At 41.8% G+C, this 25,631-nt stretch overlaps 1 protein-coding gene across 12 annotated transcripts in view; it reads left to right on the top strand.

Annotated features, from left to right (window-relative positions):
* LOC134343853 (transcription factor 4-like) overlaps positions 1-25,631 on the top strand; it is a 685,533-nt gene that overhangs the window by 337,196 nt on the left and 322,706 nt on the right. For 7 of the 12 annotated variants that reach the window (XM_063042647.1, XM_063042643.1, XM_063042641.1 and 4 more), the window contains one exon: positions 16,857-16,895. The exons of 2 other annotated variants lie outside the window; for them this stretch is intronic. In XM_063042647.1, coding sequence (XP_062898717.1) covers positions 16,857-16,895 — 39 coding nt within the window. Of the gene's footprint in view, positions 1-2,586; positions 2,614-12,434; positions 12,456-12,743; positions 12,834-16,856; positions 16,896-25,631 lie in introns of those variants that run through there. 3 more of the 12 variants (XM_063042650.1, XM_063042652.1, XM_063042651.1) reach the window with 3 other exon arrangements.

Genomic DNA, 25,631 nt, shown 5'->3' with positions numbered 1-25,631 from the left:
AGGCAGGGTTGATTAAATTGCTGTGCTTAGGTTTCTTCAAAAAAGTTACGTTATGCTATTATGATATAAGAGGAAAGCAAAAAAAAATTATTTGATAGGCTTCACCATTTCAGAGTTTTCATCAGCTTAATGTTTATCCATTCCTTTAAACACAGATCCTTAAAGTTGCTTCAGGGATTTAAAAAAACATATCTTTATTGTAATATTGCATAAAATATAGATCAGTACAGCTCAGGAACTGGCCCTTCGGCTAACAATGTAGTGCTGAACCAATTAAAGTAGTAATCAAGTAGCTGACTAATCTCTTCTGCCTACACAATGTCCATATCCTTCCATTTTCCTCACATTCATAAGATCATGAGACATAGGAGCAGAATTAGGCCACTTGGCCCATCGCATCTGCTCCACCATTTCATCATGGCTAATCCATTTTCCTCTTAACCCCAATCTGCTGCTTCTCCCTATGACCTTTCACGTCCTGACTAATCAAGAACCTATCAGCCTCTGCCTTATGTGCACCCAGTGATCTGGCCTCCATAGCCACCTGCGGCATTGAATCACACAGGTTCACCACTCTGTGAGTGTCCTGGGGCAGCCTGAGAGTGTCACCATGAATCGCACAGGTTCACCACTCTGTGAGTGTGAGAGTGTCACCATGAATCGCACAGGTTCACCACTCTGTGAGTGTGAGAGTGTCACCATGAAAAGCACAGGTTCACCACTCTGTGACTGTGATAGTGTCATCATGAATCGCACAGGTTCACCACTCTGTGAATGTGAGACTGTCACCATGAATCGCACAGGTTCACCACTCTGTGAGTGTGAGAGTGTCACCATGAATCGCACAGGTTCACCACTCTGTGAGTGTGAGAGTGTCACCATGAAAAGCACAGGTTCACCACTCTGTGACTGTGATAGTGTCATCATGAATCGCACAGGTTCACCACTCTGTGAGTGTGAGAGTGTCACCATGAATCCCACAGGTTCACCACTCTGTGACTGTGAGAGTGTCATCATGAATCGCACAGGTTCACCACTCTGTGACTGTGATAGTGTCATCATGAATCGCACAGGTTCACCACTCTGTGAGTGTGAGAGTGTCGCCATGAATCGCACAGGTTCACCACTCTGTGAGTGTGAGAGTGTCACCATGAATCCCACAGGTTCACCACTCTGTGACTGTGAGAGTGTCATCATGAATCGCACAGGTTCACCACTCTGTGAGTGTGAGAGTGTCACCATGAATCCCACAGGTTCACCACTCTGTGACTGTGAGAGTGTCATCATGAATCGCACAGGTTCACCACTCTGTGAGTGTGAGAGTGTCACCATGAATCCCACAGGTTCACCACTCTGTGAGTGTGAGAGTGTCACCATGAATCGCACAGGTTCACCACTGTGAGTGTGAGAGTGTCACCATGAATCACACACGTTCACCACTGTGAGTGTGAGAGTGTCACCATGAATCACACACGTTCACCATTCTGTGAGTGTGAGAGTGTCACCATGAATCGCACAGGTTCACCACTCTGTGAGTGTGAGAGTGTCACCATGAATCGCACAGGTTCACCACTCTGTGAGTGTGAGAGTGTCACCATGAATCACACACGTTCACCATTCTGTGAGTGTGAGAGTGTCACCATGAATCACACACGTTCACCATTCTGTGAGTGTGAGAGTGTCACCATGAATCGCACAGATTCACCACTCTTTGAATGTCCTGGGGCAGCCTGAGAGTGTCACCATGCGTCGGGCGCCACCATAGCATGCCCCTTTACCAATCTGCATGTCTTAGTGGTGGGGAAGGAAACCCGAACGCCTGGAGCCCTCTGACATTCATGTGTGTCTCTGAATGTCTAATGCTTCTGACTCAACTACCACATGTAAAAAAATTTGCCCCTCGCATCACGTTCAAAATTTTTCTAATTTTTCTCCTGTTCTCTTGAAAGCTAGGATTCATTCTGAGAATGCAGTTAGAGAGCATGCCTGCTGGCGATAGGTTGAGCATGCTTGGGCTTTTCTCATTGCAGAGGAGGAGGAGGAGCGGTGACTTTATAGAGGGGTATAAGTTGATACGAAGCATAGATTAAGTGGATAGGCAGAGCCTTTTCCCAGGGCAGAAATGGTTAATGTGAGAGGTTATAATCTTAAAGTGATTGGAGGAACGATTAGGCGGATGTCAGAGGTGTGTTTTTTACCCAGAGAGTGGTAAGTGCATGGAACGTGTTGCTAGAAGTGGGAGGAGAGACGGTGTTTGGACGGTGATTTAAGCAGCAGGCTGAATTGGAAAGGTGGTGTACAGGCCCATTCAAGGTGACAGGATCGTTTTGAAACAACTGATGTTGGCACCACGATGTAAGCATGGGCCAGATCGAAAAGGGTGTCAGTCCTGAGGCGAGGGGCTGCCAGTTCTGATGGCTGCTGCACAACTGAGGGTCTGCAGATGGACTCTCGTTCATGGACTTGAGCTCTGGGCACTATTTGCTTGCTTTTATTGTTTACTTGATTAATTTTTTTTTCTCTCTGTGCGTTGGTGTTTGAAAGTCTTCTTTTTTAATGGGTTCTTTTGTGTTTCTTTGTTCTGTGGCTGCCTGGAAGGAGATGAATCTCAAGGTTGTATAATGTATACATACTTTGATAAATGCATTTTGAACTTTGAACTTTAAGGGCACTTAAGAGACTCTTAGGTAGGCACATGGATTAAAGAAAAATGGAGGGCAATGGGGGACGGAAGGGTTGGTTTCATTTTTGGACGATACACACAAAATTCTGGAGGGACTCAGCAGGTCAGGCAGCATCTACGGGGAGGGACAATGGTCAATGTTTCGGGCCAAGATGTTTCATCAGGAATATCATGGAATGCCCAAAATGTCAACTGTTTATTCTTCTCCATTCTGCTCCCTGACTTGCTCAGTTTCTTCAGCATTTCTTTGTGTGTTGCTCTGGATTTACAGCATCTGCAGAATCTTGTGTTTAGATTGATCTTAAAGTATGTGTAATATTGTGGGCCAAAGGGCCTGTACGGTGTTGTACTGTTTGATGTTCTATGTGGTAATACTTCAGCGTGTAGTAATGATTTTAGTGTAGTAATGCTTTATCAATATAACACCTAAAAACTGGGAAGACATTGCACTCAATCATCACACCTGGAGGAAACCTGGTCAACAGGGCGATGTGTTACATGAGAGTGACCTCCACTGTGCTGCAGAGAATAAACGGCAGCTGCAGAAGGAGAGAATGAACAACCAAAAGACCTAACCGCGAACCACAGACGCCACTTCCTGTTGCCCATGCTGCACCAGGATATGTGGATCCCGGATCAGCCTCTACCACCACCTGAGGACCCACCAATAGACAACCCCTTAGGAGAACATCATACTCAACTGGAGTGATCACACTAACGCTCGTTCAGCTCGGAACAGCGTGGCTATCATGCAAGCAGGGAATACCTTCATTCATCTTTTGGAGAAATCTCTCATCAGACTGCTGCACCCCCTAATCCCTCTACATTACCAAAAGGTTAATTTATCTCCCTTCCTGTCGGTCATCCTCCGGAATCCGAGTGACATTTTAAATCTGAGGAGCTCACTGTTTTTGAAAATTATTTCCATAGTCCTGGAAACCTTCATGATCGTTTGATGTGTTCAACAAGCAGGCAATGCTGGGGATTTCCCACTAAATTAAAGACAGGATTTGAATCCAGAGGTTCAGATAGCATCATAAAGGTTTATGGATGACATCTGAACCTCAGGTTTAGATTACCTTCTCATGTTAACTTTAAGACACAGGGTGAAGTTGGTTACAGTTGACAATTTAATGTGTAGTGATTTCAGCTTGTTCTTTATTCCCTCCAAGCAGATGGTTCTGTTTTTAAATTCAAATCTTAGGATCACTTGACATAGGACCCTGGAAATTAAGAATTACATGAAATCTGTGCCTTGTACTGAAAAACAAAATTATATTAGAAGGGAAATCATGGAATGATAAATGACATTTAGAAGTGCCTTAATCTTCAGAAGTAAGTATTTTAAAAATCACTTAGATGAAAATAATGTTCTGACATTTCTGAATGGCACGGCTAAACAATCCTGCCAACCTAAACCTCTGATCTTTAGTTTTAGATCTGCTTGGATGTCAATTCAATAAAGGGGACAATAATCTTCCATTTACAGAAAAAAATGGTTTTGACTGTGTGCATCTTTAAAAAAAAGTTCTTACTCATTTTCAAAAGGACTTGCAAATGGAGCTCTTCCTTGTAATCCTAAATGTCACTTTAACATTTCTCTAATGTTGACAGCTCTCCATTTGACATCAAGTTCTCAATATTTATGCAAGTGGTATATTGTATATTGTTTGCAACTTAGTGGCAAAACTAAAATATTTTATAGATGAACGATGAATGCAAGAGTCAGTATATTTCAATCTTACAAAACCTTTTGTTAATATACACTGAAACTTATATAGATTTTCTTTCACATTCAGAAGTATTTTTTTCACATAATCATCTGAGAGCTCTTATTTATTTATTCATTGAGGTACAGCATGGAGTAGGCGCTTACGGCCCTTCGAACCGCGCTGCCCAGCGTTTCCCCCAGTTTAACCCTAGCCTAATCACAGGACAATTTACAATGACCAATTAACCTATCAACCGATACGCCTTTGGAATGTGGGAGGAAACCAGAGCACCTGGAGGAATTCCATACGGTCTTGGGGAGAACATTCAAACTCCTTATAGGCAGTGGCGGGAATTAAATCCAGGTCACCTGTACTGTGAAGCGTTGTGCAAACCACTACGCTACGTTTTATTTAAAAGCTCCTGGAATCTAAAGTGAGATGAGCCTGCCTGCGCCAAACCTTGCTTCCAAGCCATTCTCGAATGCAAACGTTTACACTGGGTGTACATACATGAAAACTGGCTTACTGTCAGTTCTCTGATCAGTGATGTTGTATTTGGCTTTGGACAGGAAAACTACATGGTAGATGGGACATAGAGCAAAATAAAGAAAAAGTTCCTTGGTTGGATATGTCAACAGGTGTTCCCAAGGGATCTATTTGTGACCATGTGTTAGGACTTCTGGAAAAAGATGTCCAATTTTATTGAAATGTCAAACTGAGGTACTTCTGAAATGTATTATTAATATTATTTGTCTTATGAGGATAGATTAAGTGAGCTAGGGCTTTCCTCATTGAAGCAAAGGAAAATGTGAGGTGACTTGATAAAGGTGTAAAAGAAGATAACAGGCATAGATCAAGTGGACAATTAGAGACTTTTTCCCAGAGTGGAAATAGCTAATACAGTGGGTATAATTTTAAGATGGTTGGAAGAAAGTATGAGGGAACATCAGAGTCAGGTTCATTATACAGAGAGAAGGAGGTGCATGAAATGTCCTGCCAGGTATGGTGGTAGAGGCAGGTACATTAGAGACTTTTAAGGAACTCTTAAGTAGGCACTGGGATGATAGAAAATTGGAGAGCTATGTAGAACGAAGAGTTAGATTGATCTTTGAGTAGGTTAAAAAAATCAGCACAACACCATGGGCCTAAGGGCCTGTACTGTGTAGTACTGTTCTATCTATTCACTGGAAATAGAGCAAACTGATGTACAGCAACTCCAAGGAACTCCAGCATAAAGTGCAAGTGTAGGCAGTCTCAGACAAAGAGTTCCAGAAACTCATCAACACCGGGAAGAGCTCATTTCTTCTTATCTCTGTGCAGAACTGCTGACCCCTTATTTATGAAAATAATACAATAATCTGATTCTTGAGAAATGAGTGAATAATATTTGGGAAAACTCCCTTGTTCCTTCTTAATATGTAATCATGAAGCAATGCACGTCAGCGCCTGTACTTACTAAGAAGCTTAAGGGGATTTTGCATGTCACCGAACACTCCAACAAACTTCTGTGGATGGACACAAGAAATTCTGCAGATGCACACAAAATGCTGGAGGAACGCAGCAGCATCTGTGGAAGTGAACGAACAGTCGACGTTTCGGGCTGAGACCCTTCATCAGGACTGGAAAGGAAGGAGGAAGACGCCAGAGTAAAAAGGTGAAAGGAGGGGAAGGTGATAGGTGAAGACAGCTAAAGGGCCGGAGAAGAAGGAGAGGAGAGTGGACCATGGGAGAAAGGGAAGGAGACGGGTACCAGTGGGAGGTGATAGGCAGGTGAGGAAAAGAGGTAAGAGGCCAGAGTGGGGAATAGAAAAATAGGCAAAAGGGAGGGGAAAATTACCATAAGGAAAAATCGATTTCATGCCATGAGGTTGGAGCTCTCTAGACAGAATTTGAGGTGTTGCTCCTCCAACCTGAGTATGGCCTCATCGTAGCTTTCCTTCGGATGTTCTGGTTTCCACCCACATTCTAAAGACGTACAGGATAGAGTGAGTAAGTTCTGGGTGTGCTATGCTGTTAACAGTGGCAGGCTGCCCTCACCCACGCTCAGACTGTGTTGGTCATTGACACAAACAGCGCATTTCACTGTATGCTTTGATGTAAATGTGAGAAATAAAGCTGATCTTAATCTTAATAAATGAACAGAGTTTTGTATAATGAAGTCCAGATAAACAAAATAAGTCATCATAAGTAAAACACAAAATACTGGAAATGTGTGAGTGAGAGTGTCTGTGTGTGTTTGGGTGCATGTGATTGTGTGTTTGGGTGTGAATATGTGTGTGATTTTGTGTTTGAGTGTGAGTGTGTCTTTGGGTGTGATTGTGCATGTGTTTGTGTTTTTAAGTGTGAGTGTTCATGTGATTGTGTGTATGGGTGTGAGTGTGCATATGTCTGTTTTTGGGTGTGAGTGTTCATGTGATTGTGTGTATGGGTGTGAGTGTGCATATGTCTGTTTTTGGGTGTGAGTGTGCATGTGATTTTGTGTTTGGGTGTGAGTGTACATGTGTGTGGGTGTGAATATGTGTGTGATTTTGTGTTTGAGTGTGAGTGTGTCTTTGGGTGTGATTGTGCATGTGTTTGTGTTTTTAGGTGTGAGTGTGCATGTGATTGTGTGTATGGGTGTGAGTGTGCATGTGTTTGGGTGTGACTGTGCGTGTGTTTGGGTGTAAGTGTGTGTATGATTGTGTGTTTGGGTGTGAGTGTACATGTGATTATGTATTTGAGTGTGAGTGTACATATGTCTGTGTTTTTGGGTGTGAGTGTGCATGTGATTGTGTGTTTGGGGGTGTGTGTGTGTGATTGTGCTTGGGGGTGTGCGTGTGATTGTGTTTGGGTGGCTGTGTGCATGTGTGTGTGGGTATATTTTTGTGTGTATGTATGTGTGTGTTGAGGGGTGGAGGGATTTAAAGTTTCTGGTTGGTGATGTTATTGACGGAGAGTATTTCTGACACAGGCGAAGGAAGTTACAAAGGGATGTTAGCAGTCTCATTGCATAAGCAAAACTAGCAGTTGGAATTCAGTGTGGGGAAATGGGAACTGTACTTTATGTCTGCCAAAGGCAAATCATTGTACTTCTATCATATTGGGAGACCAGAGGACAGAGGAGTAAGGGTTGGTTAGTGCGACACTGTTACGGCGTGGGACGTCGGGTCTCAGTCCCAGCATCCTCTACAAGGAGTTTGTACGTCCTCCCCATGGAATGTGTCGGTTTTCTCCAGGTGCTTCAGTTTCCTCCCACAGTCCAAAGATGTACCAGTTCGTAGATTAATTGGCCATTGTAAATTGTTCCATGATTAGTTTAGGGCTAAATCAGACTTTTAGGCAGTGTTGCTCAAAAGGCTGAAAGGGCATATTCTGTGTTGTCTCCAAATAACTAATAAATAAAATACATTAATTCTGTTGTATTTCTTTATTCTTCTGTAAATACCTGAAAGAAAATTGATTGGAAGGTACTATTTGGTTACATGCGTACTGTGATAATAAATTTTACTTTGACTTTCACAGGAGCAGAATTAGGCTATTTGGCCCATTAAGTCTGCTCCACCATTCCATCATGGCGGATCCAATTTTCCTCTCAGTCTTAATCTCCTGCCTTCTCCCTGTATCTCTTCATGTCCTGACCTATCAATAATCTAGCAACCCCTGCCTTAAATCTACATACAGACTTGGCCTCCACAGCCATCTGAGGCAATGAATCCCACAGATACCCCACCCTCTGACTAAAGAAATTCCTCCTCATCTCTGTTGTAAAGTGATATCACTCCATTATGAGGTTGTGTCCTCTGGTCCTAACCTCACCCGCTGTGGGAAACAGTGGAACTTACCCAGATATACAGATAACCAAAATCTAAACACGAGGAATTCTGCAGATGCTGGAAATTCAAGCAACACACATCAAAGTTGCTGGTGAACGCAGCAGGCGTCCTGATGAAGGGTCTCGGCCCGAAACGTCGACTGTACCTCTTCCTAGAGATGCTGCCTGGCCTGCTGCGTTCACCAGCAACTTTGATGTGTGTTAACCAAAATCTAGTTCGTATTGCACATTGACTTTTAAGGTAATATAATAAAAAATTGTAAAAGTGATGTTGTTTTTGGTAACTTAAGAAATGGAAACATGAGCAAGCCATTTGATTGTACCTGATATGGTATTCAGAAATAACATGGTTGGTCACCCTTTCCACTGCTCATCTCTTGATTCCCTTCATTGTGAAATAATCATAATTGAAGAAAAGATAAAAGATTGAAAGATTAGCTTTATTTGTCACATATACATTGAAGCATGCAGTGAAATGTGTTGTTTGAATCAAATAAAATCAGCGATGATAATACTGGGGGCAGCCCATAAGTATAGCACGCTTCCAGCGCCAATGTATCGGGCCCACATCTCACTAATCCAAACCGTACATCTTTGAAATGTGGTAGGAAACCAGAGCACCTGGAGAAAATAGCTTTCAGAACTGAAGTCCCACAAAGAGCGCCTCATTTTCTCTCTCAAAATTTCTATTATGTCATCTCCACCAAGTAAGGGATGTATCGCATAAAGGCTAGGAATTCTGCAGATGCTGGAAATCTTGAGGAACACGCATAAAATGCTGGAGGAACTGAGCAAGTCGGGTACCCTCCATGGAGAGGAATAAACAGTCGGTGTTTCAGGTTGAGATCTTTCATCAGAATTGGAAAGGAATGGGGCAGAAGCTGGACAAATGAGGTGGGAGGAGGGGAATGAGTGCAAGCTGGCAGGTGTCAGGGGAAGCGATGGAAGGGGAAGGTGGGTGATTGAGGGGGTAGGGATGAATTGAGAAGCTGGGAGGTGATTGATGGAAGAGATAAAGGCCTGAAGAAGGAGGATTGTGATAAGAGATGAGAATGGATTTTGGGAAAAAGGGATGGAGAAGGAGCATCACGGGGGGGGGGGGTGGGGAGGGGTGATCAATTGATTAGAATGTTCCCTCTTTTTAGTGAATGAATATTATTCTGACGTCAGCGTTACAGCTGTAGGGGAAAGTGAATGTTGAACCACAGGTTTTTCAACATTGGAGCTGGGATGTTGTCAAGATTCATATTCAGGTGTCTAGTGTCAGACTGAATTAATCAAATTAGCTGAACCCTTGGTTTTGTGACTGAGGGAGGAAGTGGAGATCTGTCTTCCACTTAGCACTTGTGGTTTAAGATAGCTGAGAACTTCTGTGCTGACTGAGTGTTGAGTGTGGCGATGTTTTGGTCAGTAGTTGAGGAATTGTCCAGTGGTATTCAAATTCAGTTTTATTTATCCCATGTACAGTGACAAGTGTCACTTGTATTAACAGCCAGCAACACAGGCCGCAAGTATCACCACAGACATTCCAGCACCAACATGGTGTGTCCACAACGCTCATCACAACACAGGACACAACTAGACGGACAACAGCAAGCGGCAAAGTAACAACAGAAAAAAACAAGCCCCGTTCCTCCCTCTCTCTCACCCACATGCATACACGGTCCTCTAACCCCGAGGCAGCCTGTCATCTTCGGCCTCCAGCAGGTTGGTCGTCTCACAGATACTAGGATTCACAACTAGGAGCAATAAATTAGAACAAGGTGCAATGGCTATGCTTCATTAGGCGTTTGAGGAGATTTGGCATGTCACCAAAGACACTCGCAAATATCTACAGATGTATGATGGAGAGCATTCTAACTGGCTACGCCACTGTTTAGAATGGGAGGGGGCATCACCAAACGGGTTTGAAGTAAGCTGCAGAAAGTTGTAAACTTAATCAGCTCCGTCACGCACACTAGCCCCTCTAGCATCCAGATCTTCAAGGACCAATGCCTCAAAAAGGCAGCATCAATCGTTAAGGAGTCCCAGCACCCAGGACATGCCCTCCTCTCATTACTACCATCAAGGAGGAGGTACAGAAGCATGAAGACATATAGTCAACAGTTCAGGAACAGCTTCATCCCCTCTACCATCCAATTTCTGAATGGTGATTGATTCCTCACTACTTTATTTTTCTTCTCTTTCTTGAACTATATATTTAATTTAGCCTTTTTTTATATACAGTGTATATCTACTATAATTTACAGATTTTATTATTCTGTATTGCAATGTACCTCTGCCACATAACAGCAAATTTCATGACATATGCAGGTGATATTACACCTGATTCTGATTTTTTTGAGATGAGGAAATGTTTTAATGTAGAGAGAGATTCTAGTTTAGATTTGGAATCTAGGTCAATTAAAATGTTTAAGGATAATAGAATTTCATCATTTAAAGGCAGAATCAGAATCAGATTAATTATCCCTGACGCACAGAAAATGAAATCAGTATGTCAGGCATCATCTGTGGAGAGGAGTAAACAGTCCTGATGATGGGTCTCAGTCTAAAATGTCAACTGTTAATTCCTCTCCATAGATGCTGCCTGACCTGCTGAGTTCCTCCAGCATTTTGTGTGTGTTGCTCTGGATTTCCAGCATCTGCAGAATCTTGTGTTTATTATACTGACATATATCATGAGGCTTGTTGTTTTGTGGCAGTGGTACAGTGCAATACATAGAAAATCTATAAATTACAATGAGATATATATTAATTTTTTTAATAAGTAGTGCAGAAAGAGAGGAAAAATAGTGCAGTAGTGTTCATGGGTTCATTATCCATTCAGAACTCTGATAGTGAAGGTGAAGGGGAAGAAGCTGTTCTTAAACTTTGAATGTGGGTCTTCTGGCTTCTGTAAGTCCTGTACACTCCAGATCAGCGAGATAGAGCAAAGGTAGGGTGGCAGGGTAGAGGTATGTCTCTACCAAAGGAGGTGTGAGGCACTCTTTCCCCACGCTCGCCTGCAGGTCACCCTTGGGCAAGGTGTAGCATCTGCTTATCCCTCTGATCAGGGTCACATGAAGCCACGGGCGCAGGTGGTGGATGGTCGTATGAGCAGCTGGTGCATGTCACGTCCTGGTTATGCGACCACTGGCGCCAGGCAGACAATCTCTGAGGAGTACTGATAATGGCTGGGGTCACCCACCTTGTAAAGACACTGCCCACAAGAAGACAATGACAAACCACTTCTTTAGAAAAAAATGGCCAAGAACAATCATGGTCATAGAAAGAGCATAATCACCCACATGATATGACATGGCACATAATGATGTGAAGACCAAGCTAAAGAAATGAACATGGGGTATAGGTGAGCTATAATCTTAGGGACCAAAGACAGCTGAGGGAATAAAAAAAATCCTATAAGACATTTGATTAGAATCAGGCCATTCAGCTTCTGCCATTCTATCATGGCTGATTTATTATCCTGCTCAACCCCATTTTCCTGCCTTCTCCCTGTAACCTTTGACACCCTGAGTAATTACTGCTTGCTAATTTCCTGCAGCATGAAATTACTGCTTGCTTGATTAACATTGCTTACTTAAAAGCAGTTCGTTTATTGTATCTTTGAATTATTCAGTACAGTTTGTTGTAATGCAGAACTTGAAATCCTAAGTGTATAATTTAACAACTTTATAATAGACTGCATGATGAGATTCCATAACAAAAGTAGTGTTTCAAGTTCTCATTGTAACAACACTTTGTGATGTAGCAAAATGAAGATTGTGCTGTAATGTGACACATTATTATGGTGGTTTACCAGATCCTTTCAACAGAATTATAACTTCCCCAGCAGTTCTCATTTTCATAAAAGGGAACTGAGAAGAGTTCCTAAGTCTGCATTATGCCCCGTTTTGATTTGTTTGCAGTGACACTGTCATTTACTTTTCATAACGTTTGCCTGTTTGAAGTTTCGTAGCAAAGCAGAAGCAGTTTACATCTCGAATACAGTTTTACATAGATTGAGGTATAGTCATGTTAACGAAACATTAACCATTTTAAGACTGCGGCAGCATTTCTGTGCAAGAGGGAATCACAGTGCTAATTTCATAGTGCTGGCCCTTTTTTACAAGTACAAAAACTATGAAGTGCCAGCAAGGGTGCGATCAAGGTCAGAGAAAGTAGAAGGGAACATGCAGTAAATCAGTTTTCTGCTGACACCAAACTTGTCTTCCTAAAAGACTGCGGCAGGAAGAGGAAACTGAGGCAGGTAAGAAGATCACGGTCCTGAGCTTTGGTGACAATGAAGTTAATCTTAATCTCAACCTGGACAGAATAGATTTTAAAAATATCTAGTAACGTATGTATGTCGTCATCAGCGATAGACTGTTTTCTTAAAAGTAGTCGGTGTAAATGGAGTCACAAGTCTATATCAACTGTGGACGGCTATGCGCTCACGTTTTAGCCCCACCCTCTCATCGTTGGTCATCCAGTACAGTGAGGTGCAGGGAGGAAGGAGGATGTCCTAGTTAACTTGCTGCTAAGTTTGGTTAAGATAGTTATCTGTGGGTCCTGGTGACAGGCAGCGGAAGGTTTTGCCTGGTAATGTACAGGGGGTATGTCCCTGCTCGGGTAGCTGTGGAAAAAGGTGGGTAATATAGAGGTATTGCGACACCGTTAGGCACCACGGGGGTTAAATACGATCCTCAATGAGGATGGGAATGTGTTAGTTTATTTTTTTATTTGAGAAATACAGCATGAAACAGGCCCTTCAGGCCCACCGAGCGTCACCGTCCAGCAGCCCAGCAAATTAACCCTAGCCTAATAAAGGACAACTTACGACGACTAACCGTATGTCTCTGGACTGTGGGAGGACCCTAGGTGCACATGAGAAGGAATGTACAAACTTGCTTAGAGAGAACGGCGGGGCTGTAATAGTATTGTGTAGTATTGTGCTAAAGTGGTGCCCCCTAGTCTGTGTTAGTCATGATTTTGCTCGTAACGTGATTGTACTGTAGTGATTTGAATTTATATTAAGCTTATTTTTGATTTTAAAAAAGGTTAAAGTCTTGGCAGCTGACTTGGTGAAGTTCCTACTGCATGTACTTGTGTATTAATGTGTTTCTAGATATCTTCCAGTCTGTGATTAAATATGAAATGTAGCTGGTAATAGAGGTCAATTTCACAACACTCTAGCACGGACTGGTTACTCTTTTGTCCGTGGGGTGTCTTTAAATTTTTGTTTTGGTGTCTTCAAATTTTTGTTTTGGTGTCTTCAGTCACAAGTTTGCTGCTTCTTCCAGTTCAACTTTATTGTCATTCAACCCTGGGCATGTATACTGGCAAAAAAAACATTCCTCCAGGCCAGGGTGCACACACAACACATAAAGTAATATTACCACAAATAAATTAACAAATAATAAGGTGCATTTACCATACAATTTAAAAAATAAACTAAATAACAGTACTGTGCTTCATACGTGATAAGACCTGGGAGTTCAGTAGTCTCATGGCCCGGGGAAGAAGCTCTTTCCCATCAGTCCATCAGTCCTTGTGTTATTGCTACGGTACCTCTTGAGATGGCAGGGAGGGACCCCTGACCATTATGAGGGCCCTGCACATATGCAGCACTCCTGATTTATATCCCAGATGTGTAACCTAGTCACTCTTAATTTTTCCCAGTCACCCAGAGTTAAAGTGCATTGTAATGGAATTTAAATCCAGAAAGAAATCAGCTGTTTGGAGAAATGTAATTATTAAACATGCTTTTTTTTAAAAGGGTGCCTGATTTTCTTTTAAGTATTTTTTTATTTAAGGGTGAAGTTCACCTCCTTTGTTCTGTGCAGAGTTTTTGATTGAATCTGTTTCCATGTTGTAAAGGCCAGTATTGTGCATTAAGGTTCTGGTACAGTGGAGCTCCTTCCATCCATGTAGTTATCCAAGCTTCTCCTAAGTCTTTCAGTTCAATCCACTTTGCCCACTCTGCTGGCATCTCGTTCCACACTCTCACCAGTTTTTGAGTTAATTAGTTTCCCCCTCTGATTACCTATAAATATTTTATTTTTCATCCTAAACCAATGACCTCTGGTCCTAGCCTCATTCAGTCTGAGGGGAAAATGCCTACATGTATTCACCTTATCTGTATCCCTCATAAATTTGATTATTTCTGTGAGATCGACCCTCATTCTTATACACTTTGAGGCAGTGAAGACCAACAGTGTTCATGGGTTCACTGTCCATTCAGAGATCTGATGGTGGAAGGGAAGAAACTGTTTCAGAAACATTGTGTGTTTGCCTTCGGGCTATTCTACTTCCTCATTGATAGTAGCAAGAGAAGTGGGCATGTCCTGGGTGGTGGGGTCTTTAATGAAGGCTGCCGCCACTTTGAGGCATCAGCCTTTGAGAGTGTCCTCACTGCTGGGCAGGCTAGTGTCCATGATGGAGCCTGCTAAGTTTACAAATCTCTGCAGCTTGTTACGATCCTGTGCAGTGACCCCTGCATACCGGATTGTGAAGCAACCTGTTAGAACGCTCACTATTGTACATGAGTGTAGATTGTATCTACTCTTATATCTGCATTGTAGTTGAACAAATATCTGCATACTTTGAAGGTAAGAGCATGTGCTGGACTAAGTATATGGGTAAAATGTATTTTGATTAGTCAGATGCAGAAGTGGTTGAACTGCCAAAATTGGTTTGCCTACAGCCAGAACCAGACAACAGCAATAATTAGTTTTGGCTACAGAACATGCTGGAGAGACTCAGCAGTTCTGATAGAATCTGTGAAAAGAGAAACGATTTTATCCATTTCAGATCAGTGACCCCTCACTGGGGTTTTCTGACAAAGGATCTCATGTTTGAAACATTAACACATTTTCCACAGGAGCTGTACCTGACTTGTTCAATGTTTACATCATCTTCTGTTTTAATTTTAATGCCAAATTTGAGTTTATTGTCATTTGTACTAGTGCATGTATGCACTGGTTCAATAAAAAAGCTTACAGCAGTGTCACAGGCACTTGGCATCATTCAGTGAGAGAAAAAAAGCACAAAGGTCAATCATGCATAATCTTTACAAGAAAGAGCATAATTAGAACAAAAACACACAATGCCCATTGTAGTGATTGTATTGTGATATTAAGGTAGAGATTAGTGTTGTGTCTGTTAGATCAAGGGCCGAATAGTTGAAGGGAAGTAGCTATTCTCGAAATAGGTAATGTGGAACTTCAGGCTTCTGTAGCTGTTTAGAAGGTGGGGATCTTTGATGATAGATTAAATCACAAATGAGAAAATCCGCAGATGCTGGAACTCGGAGCAACACACGCAAAATACTGCTGGAGGGACTATCAGGCCAGGCAGCATCTATGGAAAAATGTACAGTCAACATTTGGGGCTGAGACCCTTTGGCAGGACTGTGCTGATGATAGATGTTGTCTTGTTGAGATACTACTGATGGTCGGGAGAATGTGCCTCTGATGTACTGGGCTGAATCCATTGCTCTCTGCATCTTCCTGCACATTCAAATCGCTGAACAGTCAGAATATGTCAACAGTATGACCACAGATATTTGTTAGCGTGCTCAGTGACCAACCAAACATCCTTGACTTTCTTCGTGATTGCATCTATGTGATATGTTATTGGCCAGGAACATCAAGCTGCTGGGCATTAACATATCATAACAACGTGTTATGTTATATGTTGACATATCATAGCATAGCATAACATGTTCTTGGGAATTAGCATATTATCTATGTGATATGTTAATGTCTAGGAACTTAAAGCCAATGGCTCACTCTACTGCTGATTTCCCCCAGTGTAAACTGGAACAAGTTTGCCATCCTTCCCTTTCCTGACGTCAACAATAGGCTCTTTAGGTTGTTGTTGCAGCAACAATAATAGATTGGGCATCATGGTAATGTAGCAGTTAGTGCAGTGCTATTACAGCTCAGGGCATTCTGGTGTTGGGTGGGAGTTCAATTCCAGCGCTGTTCCGAAAGGAATCTGTATATCCTCCCCGTGGAATGCATGGGTTTTCCCCAGGTACTCTGGTATCCCCCCACTGTCCAAGACGAACTGGGTAGGTTAATTGGTCATTGTAAATTGTCCTGTGATTAAGAAGAAGAATAGCCCTTAACTCAGCAGTGGAGTTATCGGGGCACCGTCATGCCGGTGTTTCTGTAGCAAGCTATTCTTGTTTTTACGAGGCCGAGTTGCTGACTCGACGCTCAGCCCGACCTGGATTTGAACTTGGGAACCTTCGCTCCGCAGTCTGGCGCTGATATTATTGCGCCACTAAGCGGGACATGTCCTGTGATTAGGTTAGGGTTAATTGGGTTTTTTTTTGGGGTTGCTGGGGTAGTGTGACTGCAAAGGGTGTATTGCTAAATAAATTTATAACCTCTGCAATTCTTACAATATTTTTTCATTACTTTGATTACCTCTTTTTTTAAACAAACGGTTGCTGCTTTACCCTGTTGGATATTTATTTCATTTATGTTAGGGTTACCCAGTGCGTTGTCCTCCAGTACATGACCATGGACACCTTTCCACTCATTCTACATCTCTGTGAGGGGGATCCATTGGCTTCATTTTGACTTCATTCCCCAATCATCACGTGAAAATTAAATGCAGCAGAAAAAAAATTAAACAATTCTTTCCATTCTGTTTCCAGCTCCATTTTATCGCCATGCGAAGAGGCATGCGATCAAAGGTAAGTCCAAATGAAGCTGCTCCTAGTGAGGTCAGTAAGTAACATTTCCAGTTTTGTTGTCTGCTGCAGTCTGGTAAATCAGAATCAGGTTTATTGTCACTGTCTTGTATGAAACATAAAACATTGAAGTTCACATTCAGTTTAATTATCATTCAACCAGAGATAAAAACAGTCGGAGGAAATAGTGTTCCTTCAGGGCCAGGGTGCAAGACGTACACAGCACATGCAGAATAGCAAGCAAGCATACAGTCACGCAAAAAAAAAGATGTAACCCAAATCGCTGAGTGACATGTTGTGCAAACTGATGGTACAAACCAGTACAGAACAGCTTAGCACAGTATAGGTCCTTTGGCCCACAATGTTGTTCCAGCCTTTTAATCTACTCGAAGATCAATCAAACCGTTCCTTCCCACATAGCCCTCAGTTTTTCTATCATCCATGTGACTATCTAATGTCCATAGTGTATCTGCCTCCACCTCCACCCTTGGCAGGGTGTTTCATGCACCCACCACGCTCTGTGTAAAAAGCAGATCTCTGACATTTCCCCCTATACTTTCCTCTAATTGCCATGATATTATGTCCCCTTTATTAGCCATTTCCACCCTGGGAAAAAGTCTCTGGTTGTCCACTTGATCTATGCTTCAGATCATTTCTGTCAAATCATCTCTCATCTTCCTTTGCCCCCGCCACTCCCTCCGCAAGAAAAAAGTGCTAGCTTACTCATAAGGCCTGATCTTTAATTGAGGCAGCATCCTGGTAAATCTCCTCTGCAGCCTCTCATAAGCTTCCACATACTTCCTGTAGTGAGAAACTATAGATGAACAGACAAAGGCTGATGCATAACCAATGAGTAAAATTACTTTAAAATTATGCCTCTTCTTCTGTTTGTTTTCATCTTCCACCCTCCTTTACAATGAGTGCAGTATCACAAACAGGAGGTTGTTTAAACCTCTGTTCTACTTGCTACACTAGGGCAGAAGATAGGGGCGGGTTTGTTTGTGTTCTTTTGTGAGGATTTAAAGCATTGTCTTGTTCATGCCACATTCTTAGGGAGGGCCTTGAATTTCTGATCTGTGTTGAATTGTTTGTCCTCACCTGACACAGTGTTCTGGGATGCTAAGATTGTCATTGTACCTGGGCAAGCAAGGAGAAATTTGTCATCAGTTTCTTATTGGAAAATTGAACGTTTTCCTCTGCTAAGGCATGATTATACTCTATTGTGCACCCAAGCAATGATGTACTTGATGAGGTGGATGTTGATGTTTTGGGAGAAAGGAAAACTGCTTGTAGCAGTTAGCATAATTGCTTCACAGTGCCAGCGACCAACGATCATGGTTCAATTCCCACTGCTGTCTGTAATAATAATAATGATAATAATAATAATAAAAATCTGATTACTTACAAATGCATGATTCACCAAAATCTTACTTTAAAATACAAATTCATAAGAGGCACCATAAATACAAGCCTGATCCAGTTTTAGAATCAGACTCCTACACATTATTGTATGACTGATCCATTAATACAGATAGGACGCATTTCACTGTGTGCCTCGATGTAAAGTGCACATGACAAATAAAGCTAATATTCAATCTTTTTTAAAAGTTGCCATTATTTTTTCTCACAGATGCTGCACGACCTGCTGCATTTCTCCAGCAGATTGTTTGTCATAGCAGAATCTAGCATATGCAATCTCTTCTGCCTCTCTTGCCTGACGAAATGTACTGTTCAATTTCTCAAGCATACATATACTATAGCAAGATACTGAAAAGATGAGTGGTGTAGAACTCTGCCATGCATTTACAGAGTAGATGGGAAAAATCTTAAGGAGAGAAAAGACTACTGCCAATAACTATGAGTTAAATGGCTATCTTCCAGATAGTGGTAGTGTATTCACCTGAGATAGCAAATGTGCAAACCTTCCAAAAAATTATTTTTAGGAAGTTGCATGTGGCTGCCCACCTTTGAGTGATATTTTGTGTTTGAATAATTGTATCTGAGATTCACTCTTGTGATTTATCGATCTATTGAGCAGTAAAATTAGTTGAGCACGCTGATAGAATAAAATTATACACTCAGAGGCCACGTTATTAGGTACACCTGCTTGTTAATGCCAATATCCAATCAGCTAATCAGGTGGCAACAATTCAATGCATAAAAGCACACAGACCTGGTCAAGAGGATCAGTTGTCATTCAGACCAAACATTAGAATGAGGAAGAAACATGATCTAAGTGTCTTTGACCGTAGAATGATTTTTGGTGCCAGACGGGGGTGGTTTGAGTGTCTCAGAAACTGCTGATCTCCTGGGATTTTCACGCACAACAGTCTATAGAGTTCACAGAAAATGGTGTGAAAATATAACAAAAAAAAAATCAAGTGAGTGGGAGCTCTGTAGGGGAAACCACCGGGTTAATGTGAGAGGTCAGAGGAGAATGGCCAGACATGTTCTAGCTGACAGAAAGGCGGCAGCAACTCAAATAACCACACGTTACACAATGATGTGTAGAAGAGCATCTCTGAATGCACAACATGTTGAACCTTGAAGTGGAGGTGCTACAGTGTCAGAAGACCACGAAGACACACTCCGTAGCCACCTTATTAGGTACAGGAGATACTTGATAAAGTGGCCACAGAATGTATATCCATAATCATTTCTACAGTTGGTAACCTGAATGTACTTTGTAATAGTTGAAATTGCGATGCAAGTTGCAGGCATTAATTTCTAAATGCCACAGATGGGCTTTGATATTGTTTGACTGACAACTCTGCAATCTCTTTCTTAGCCCCACTTCTGAAGTTCTTAATTTACTCTGTATGCTGTGATCTTTTTTTCCATGGAATCAGGGAGAAACAAGCCAAAGCTTCAGTTGATCCAAGGTTAAGATTTTCTCACATAGGAAACTGCAGGTCAGCACTCTGAGGTTAACACATGTGTTTTACCTTATTTTACTTTGAGGAGAGTAGGTGGTCTTGGAAATATCTCCTTTATAGCTCTGGCTGACATGGATACAGTTTAAAATGACTCTTAAGCAAAAATTCCTTAAGATCTGACTTTAAAAATGTTATATTTAGAGAGAATGTTTCTGATCTACTTCCTCAAGGCTTTGACACACATTTGTCCACAGGTTGAGAAAAAGTATCTTTAGCTTTGGAGTCTTATGGTCTGTATAATACAAATCTCCAGAAACTTGTCCATTCTGTTGGCTATGGTGTGGACTTAAGAAGTGCCATTATGAGGAAATAAGAGATATTATAACAGAATTTAGAGTCCTAAAATAATAATTTTTTTAATTGAGATGCAGTGCAGAATAGGCCCTTTCAGCCTTTCAAGCTGCACCACCCAGCAATTTCCTGATTTAATCCCAGCCTAAGCGGAGCAAAATTTACACTGACCAATTAGCCTATCAACCGGTACGTCTTTGAACTGTGGGAGAAAACCAAAGCACCTGGAGGAAACCCACACGGTCATGGGAAAAATGTACAGACTCCTTATAGGCAGTGTCGGGAATTGAACTCGGGTTGTCTGTACCATAAACTGTTGTGCTAACCACTACGTTGCCATGCTTCCCATTCCGATGGTTGAGATGGTTGATATAAACACCAAATGCAAGTGTAGATTTTGGACACAGAGATCGTTTCAGTTAATTATGTCACCTATATCCTTCAGACAAGTGCAAGGTCCAACTGTAGCTCAGAATAAGATCAAGAGATTTTGACTCATTCTCAGAAATGTCAGACTTCTCCTGTTCTATACAGACATTAACAACACACAGCAGTATATTAACCCAGTGAACCATCAGGACGTTGACTGCTATAATATTGTACGATCTGTTCTAATGCACTTAGTGGTCACTTTATTAGGTACACTTGCTCGTTAATGCAAATATCTAATCACCAATCCTGTGGCAGCAACTCAATGCATAAAAGCATGCAGACATGGTCAAGAGGTTCAGCTGTTGGTTGGACTAACCATCAGAATGAGGAAGAAATATGATCTAAGTGACTTTGACCATGGATCGATTGTTGGTGCCAGATCAGGTGGTTTGAGTATCTCAGAAACTGCTGATCTCCTGGGATTTGCACACTCAACAGTCTCTAAGAGTATACAGAGAATGAGGCAAAAAACAAAAAAGCATCCAGTGAGTGGCAGATCTGTAGGCAAAACTGTCTTGTTAATGTGAGAGGTCAGAGAAGAATGGCCAGACTGGTTCAAGTTGTCGGGAATGTGACAGTAACCACACTTTGCAACAGTGGTGTGCAAAATGCACAACACATCAAACCTTGAAGCTTCTGGCTACAGCAGCGGAAGATCATGAGCATTCACTGAGTGGCCACTTTATTAGGTACAGGTGGTGTCCAATAAGTGACCACTGAGTGTACATTCTATGCTTCTCAATTCACCAGCCGCTAAGGAAAGTGATTTAGTGATAAAACATTTACCCTCGTTTTCTTCTGCATAGGGATTCAATCATTTCACAGTGCAAAAAAACAAAAAAAAATCATTTATAGATTGAATGGTGGATAAAGGATTTGCAGTTCAATACGTGAAAATCATTACAGTGTCACCTGTTCATGCCCACAAGCTCTGTGCAGAGTAACTTGAAGATTTTAATGCCTTGTATTCCTCCCAAGTGGAACTACGGAGACAACTTGCTCCTTGTTGCCTCAAACTTGGCTCTGTCCTGATCGGATTGCACCAACAAAATTGATTTCACTGCCTTTGTTCCCCTTCCTAATTTAGGACAAATTTTGGTTTTGGGTTCTGATCTGATAAGAGCTTCATGCAATGCTGGGACATCTGGACAGTGAAGATGCAGACGTCAGGATTCTCTTCATTGATGGCAGCTCAGATTTCTTTATTATCATTTCTTTACTATCAAAACTACTCAGTAATCTTTAAGTGGATCCTCAATTTCCCCCGTTGCAGACCCCCGTCAGATTGAATTGGCAATACCATCTCCTCCATAATCTCTGTCAGCACAGATGCACCACAAGACTGTATGCTTAGTCCCCTGCTCATACTATGAGACTATGAGGCTTAGATGCTTAGACTATGAGGCTAAGCATAGTTCCAGGGCCATACTTAAGTTTACCAGCAACACCACTATCCTTAGGCAAATCAAAAGTGGTGATGCATCAGCATATAGGAGGGAGATTGAAAATCTGGCTAAGTGGTGAGAACATTCAACTCAGCAAAAATAATATTAAATTGTGTGTTTATGTGTATTTACAATCTTGCATTTTCTAGGCGGTAGGTTGCGTTGCCTCATTTCTTACTCTGATTTCTTGTACTTTATAATGTTACTTTGCTTGCAGATCTCAGTAACACCATGAAATCATGGTCACTGATAAAAAAATTGCTGTTACTCATTGGCAAGAGGGGAGAAACTAGTACTTTTCAAAGTTCAAAAATCTGAAGAAAATTTATTGTCAAATTATGTATATGTCACCGGATACTACCCTGAGATTGATTGTCTTGCAGAACAAAGGAATATAATAGAATCAATGAAAAACTACACACAGAAACGACTGACAAACAACCAGTGTGCAAAAGAAGAAAACGTGCAAAAAACATAATAAATCAAATAAATGAATAAGTAAACACTATTGAGAACATGAGTTGAAGAGACCTTGAAATTCAGTCCACAGGTTGTGGAATCAGTTCAGAGTTGAGGCAAGTGAAGTTACCCACACTGGGTTCAGAATCTGATGGTTGCAGGGTAATAATTCTTCCTGAATCTGGTGGTGTGCGACCTAAGACTCCTGTACCTTCTCCCCAATGGTAGTAGCGAGAAGACAGCAAGGCCTGGATGGTGGTTATGGTTACTATTAAAACAAAATTGATCAGGGAACTGGGAAGAGATCCTCTGCTCTCTTCAAAGTAATTCCTTGAGCTGACAATATAACTCAGCTTTCACTTGTGTGCACCTGGAAGTTGAGAATTTTAGGCAAAAATTAGGAGTTTGAATTGAATATAGGCTGATACTTCAGCAGCATAGTGGGGAGTATTTCTTGTTGCAGATCTTCAGATGAGTCAATAAATTGAAGTCTGGATTGTTTTGGTAACTCAGAATGAGAGTTTTGTTATCATTAACTTGTTATTACTGATCATTATCAGTCCAGAGGAGGTTCACAAGAATGATTCCAGAAATGGAAGAGTTAATGTGTGAAGAGCATTTGATGGCCCTGGACCTGTCCTTGCTGGAGTTTAGAAGAATGAAGGGGGATCTCATTGAAGCCTATTGAATATTGAAAGGCCTCGATAAGAGTGGATATGGTGAGGATGATTCCCATAATAAGGGTGTCTAGGACCAGTGAGCACAGCCTCAGAATGAGGGGTATTCATTTAGAACAGAGATGAGGAAGTATTTCTTTAGCCAGGATACAGATGGCAGTGGAGGCCAAGTCAGCGGGTACATTTAAAGCAGACATTGATAGGTTCTTGATTGGACAGGGTGTCAAAGGAGAATGGGGTTGAGTGGGATAATAAATCAGCCATGATGGAATGCTGGATCAAACTTGATGTGTCAAATGGCCTAATTCTGCTTCTCTGTCTAATGGTTTTATGGTAACAGTTAGTGTAATCCCTTTACACTGCCAGCAATCACCATTGGGTTTTGATTCCTGCCACTGTCTGTAAGGAGTTTATACATTCTCCCTGTGACCGCGCGGGGATCTTTTGTGTGCTCCGGTTTCCTCCCACATTCCAAAGGTTTAGTACGTTGTGGACAAGCTACGTTGGCAGCGGAATCAGAGTGAAACTTGCGGGCTGCCTCAAACACAATCTTCGCTGATCTGATTCGACGCAAATGAAACGTTTGACTGTATGCTTTGATGGTTCGCTACACATGTGACAAATGAAGCTAATGTTTTTTTCTCTTTTATCTTACCCTTTTCTCTAAAACATTCTGTTTGGAATTGTTTCTCTTTTTTATATTCAATATCATGCATGCAGCACCTAATGCCAATTTCATAACTATTAATTATTTACTCAATATTACCCATTCACCCCTACTGGGTTATAGGTCACTGATAGCAGCTCTCTTGTATTGGGCCAGACTTTCCTTCCACTAGTGGGGATGAGATCTTCTCTTGGAGTTTCTGTAGCTCTGGGCTTTTATGGGATGGGGTTGCTAGCCCAGAGCTACAGAAACTCCAGAAGAAGATCTCATGGCAGGGTTTTCTGAACTATTAGATGATGTTAATAGATTGAATTGGAGATTGTTTATGTCTTCCAGATCAGGCCAAAATAACAATGGACTATTGGTTATTCACCGCCAGCATAGCATTCAGCTGAATTTGGGGTTTTGTAATATAAAGTCACTGAATGTAGCAAGGTTACTACACGATGAGAATAGGAAGTACTTCACACTTATGTCAACCTTTATGGCAAGAGCTAGCGGGTCAGTTTTTTCTGAGTATTTATAGCTGTTGATGCTGGGAAGTTGAACTTCACAATAGTGACCTCGGTGATTTTTGTTGCATGAGTACGTTAAAGGATATGAGACATAATCAGGTCTATAGTGTTGAATAATAGGCCAAATTTAAATTGGTGAACTATCAGCTGATTTACAGGGAAAGGCTGAGTAGGTTAGAACTTTATTCCCTGGAACGTAGAAGAATGAGCAGAGCTAAATTATTGGGTGGCAGAGTGAAGAGACTTTTACTAAAAGAGGTGTAAGGTGCTCCATCCCTTTGCTAGCCTGCAGGTCACCCTTGGAAACGGTGTAGCACCTACCTTGCCCCCAGATCAGGGTCACGTGAAGCCATGGACACAGGTGGTGGAAAGTTGTGCGAGCAGTTGGTGAATTAGCACGTCCTGATTATGTGACTGCTGATGCCAGGCAGACAATCTCTGTCACCCGTCTTGCCTAGGAGAAGGCAATGGCAAACCACTTCTGTAGAAAAATTTGCCTAGAACAATCATGGTCATGGAAAGGCCACGATCAACCAGGTCATATGTCAGGGTACATAACGAACGAATGGTACAACATTTTAAGGGGTATAGATATGATAAATGCAAGCAGACTTTTTCTACTGAGGTTGTGTGAGACTAGAAATAGAAGTCTTGGGTTGAGGGTGAAAGGTGAAATGTTTAAGGGAACATGGGGGGGGATCTTCTTCACGTAGAAAGTGATCAGTGTGGAATGAGTTGCCAGCGGAAGTGTGGATGCAGGTTCGATTTCAATATTTAAGAGAAATTTGGATAGGTACATGGATGGGACAGGAGTGGAGGACTATGGTCCAAGTACAGATTGATAGGACTAGACAGGTTAATAGTTTGGCATAGACTAGATGGACTGATGGGCCTGTTTCTTTACTGTAGCATTGTAGGACTCTATGACTATTTGAATTTGTAACATACAGTAAAAAACTGGTCTTTCACATTATAAATTTAGATCTATTCATTAAAACAGTTGAAGAAAAATTAGCTTTACTTGTCACATGTTCATAGAATCATGCAATGAAATATGTTGTTTATGTCAAGTTAAATCAGCAAGGATTGTGTTGGGCAGTCTGCCAGTGTTGCCACTCTTCCAGTGCCAACATAGCATGCCCACAACTCACTAACTCTAACACGAATGTCTTTGCAACGTGGGAGGAAACTGGAGCAATTGAAGAAGCCCACATGGTGATGGGGAGAATGTACAGACTCCATACAGTCAGCGACTGGAATTGAACCTTGATGATCGCTGGCTGGCACTCTAAAGCAGGGGTTCCCAACCCGGGGTCC

This window comes from Mobula hypostoma, chromosome 3 (genome assembly GCF_963921235.1).
Source record: "Mobula hypostoma chromosome 3, sMobHyp1.1, whole genome shotgun sequence".
In the NCBI taxonomy this organism is placed as follows: Eukaryota; Metazoa; Chordata; class Chondrichthyes; order Myliobatiformes; family Myliobatidae; genus Mobula; species Mobula hypostoma.
Note: the sequence above shows the minus strand (reverse complement) of the source record. Positions and strands in the feature narration are given on the sequence as shown.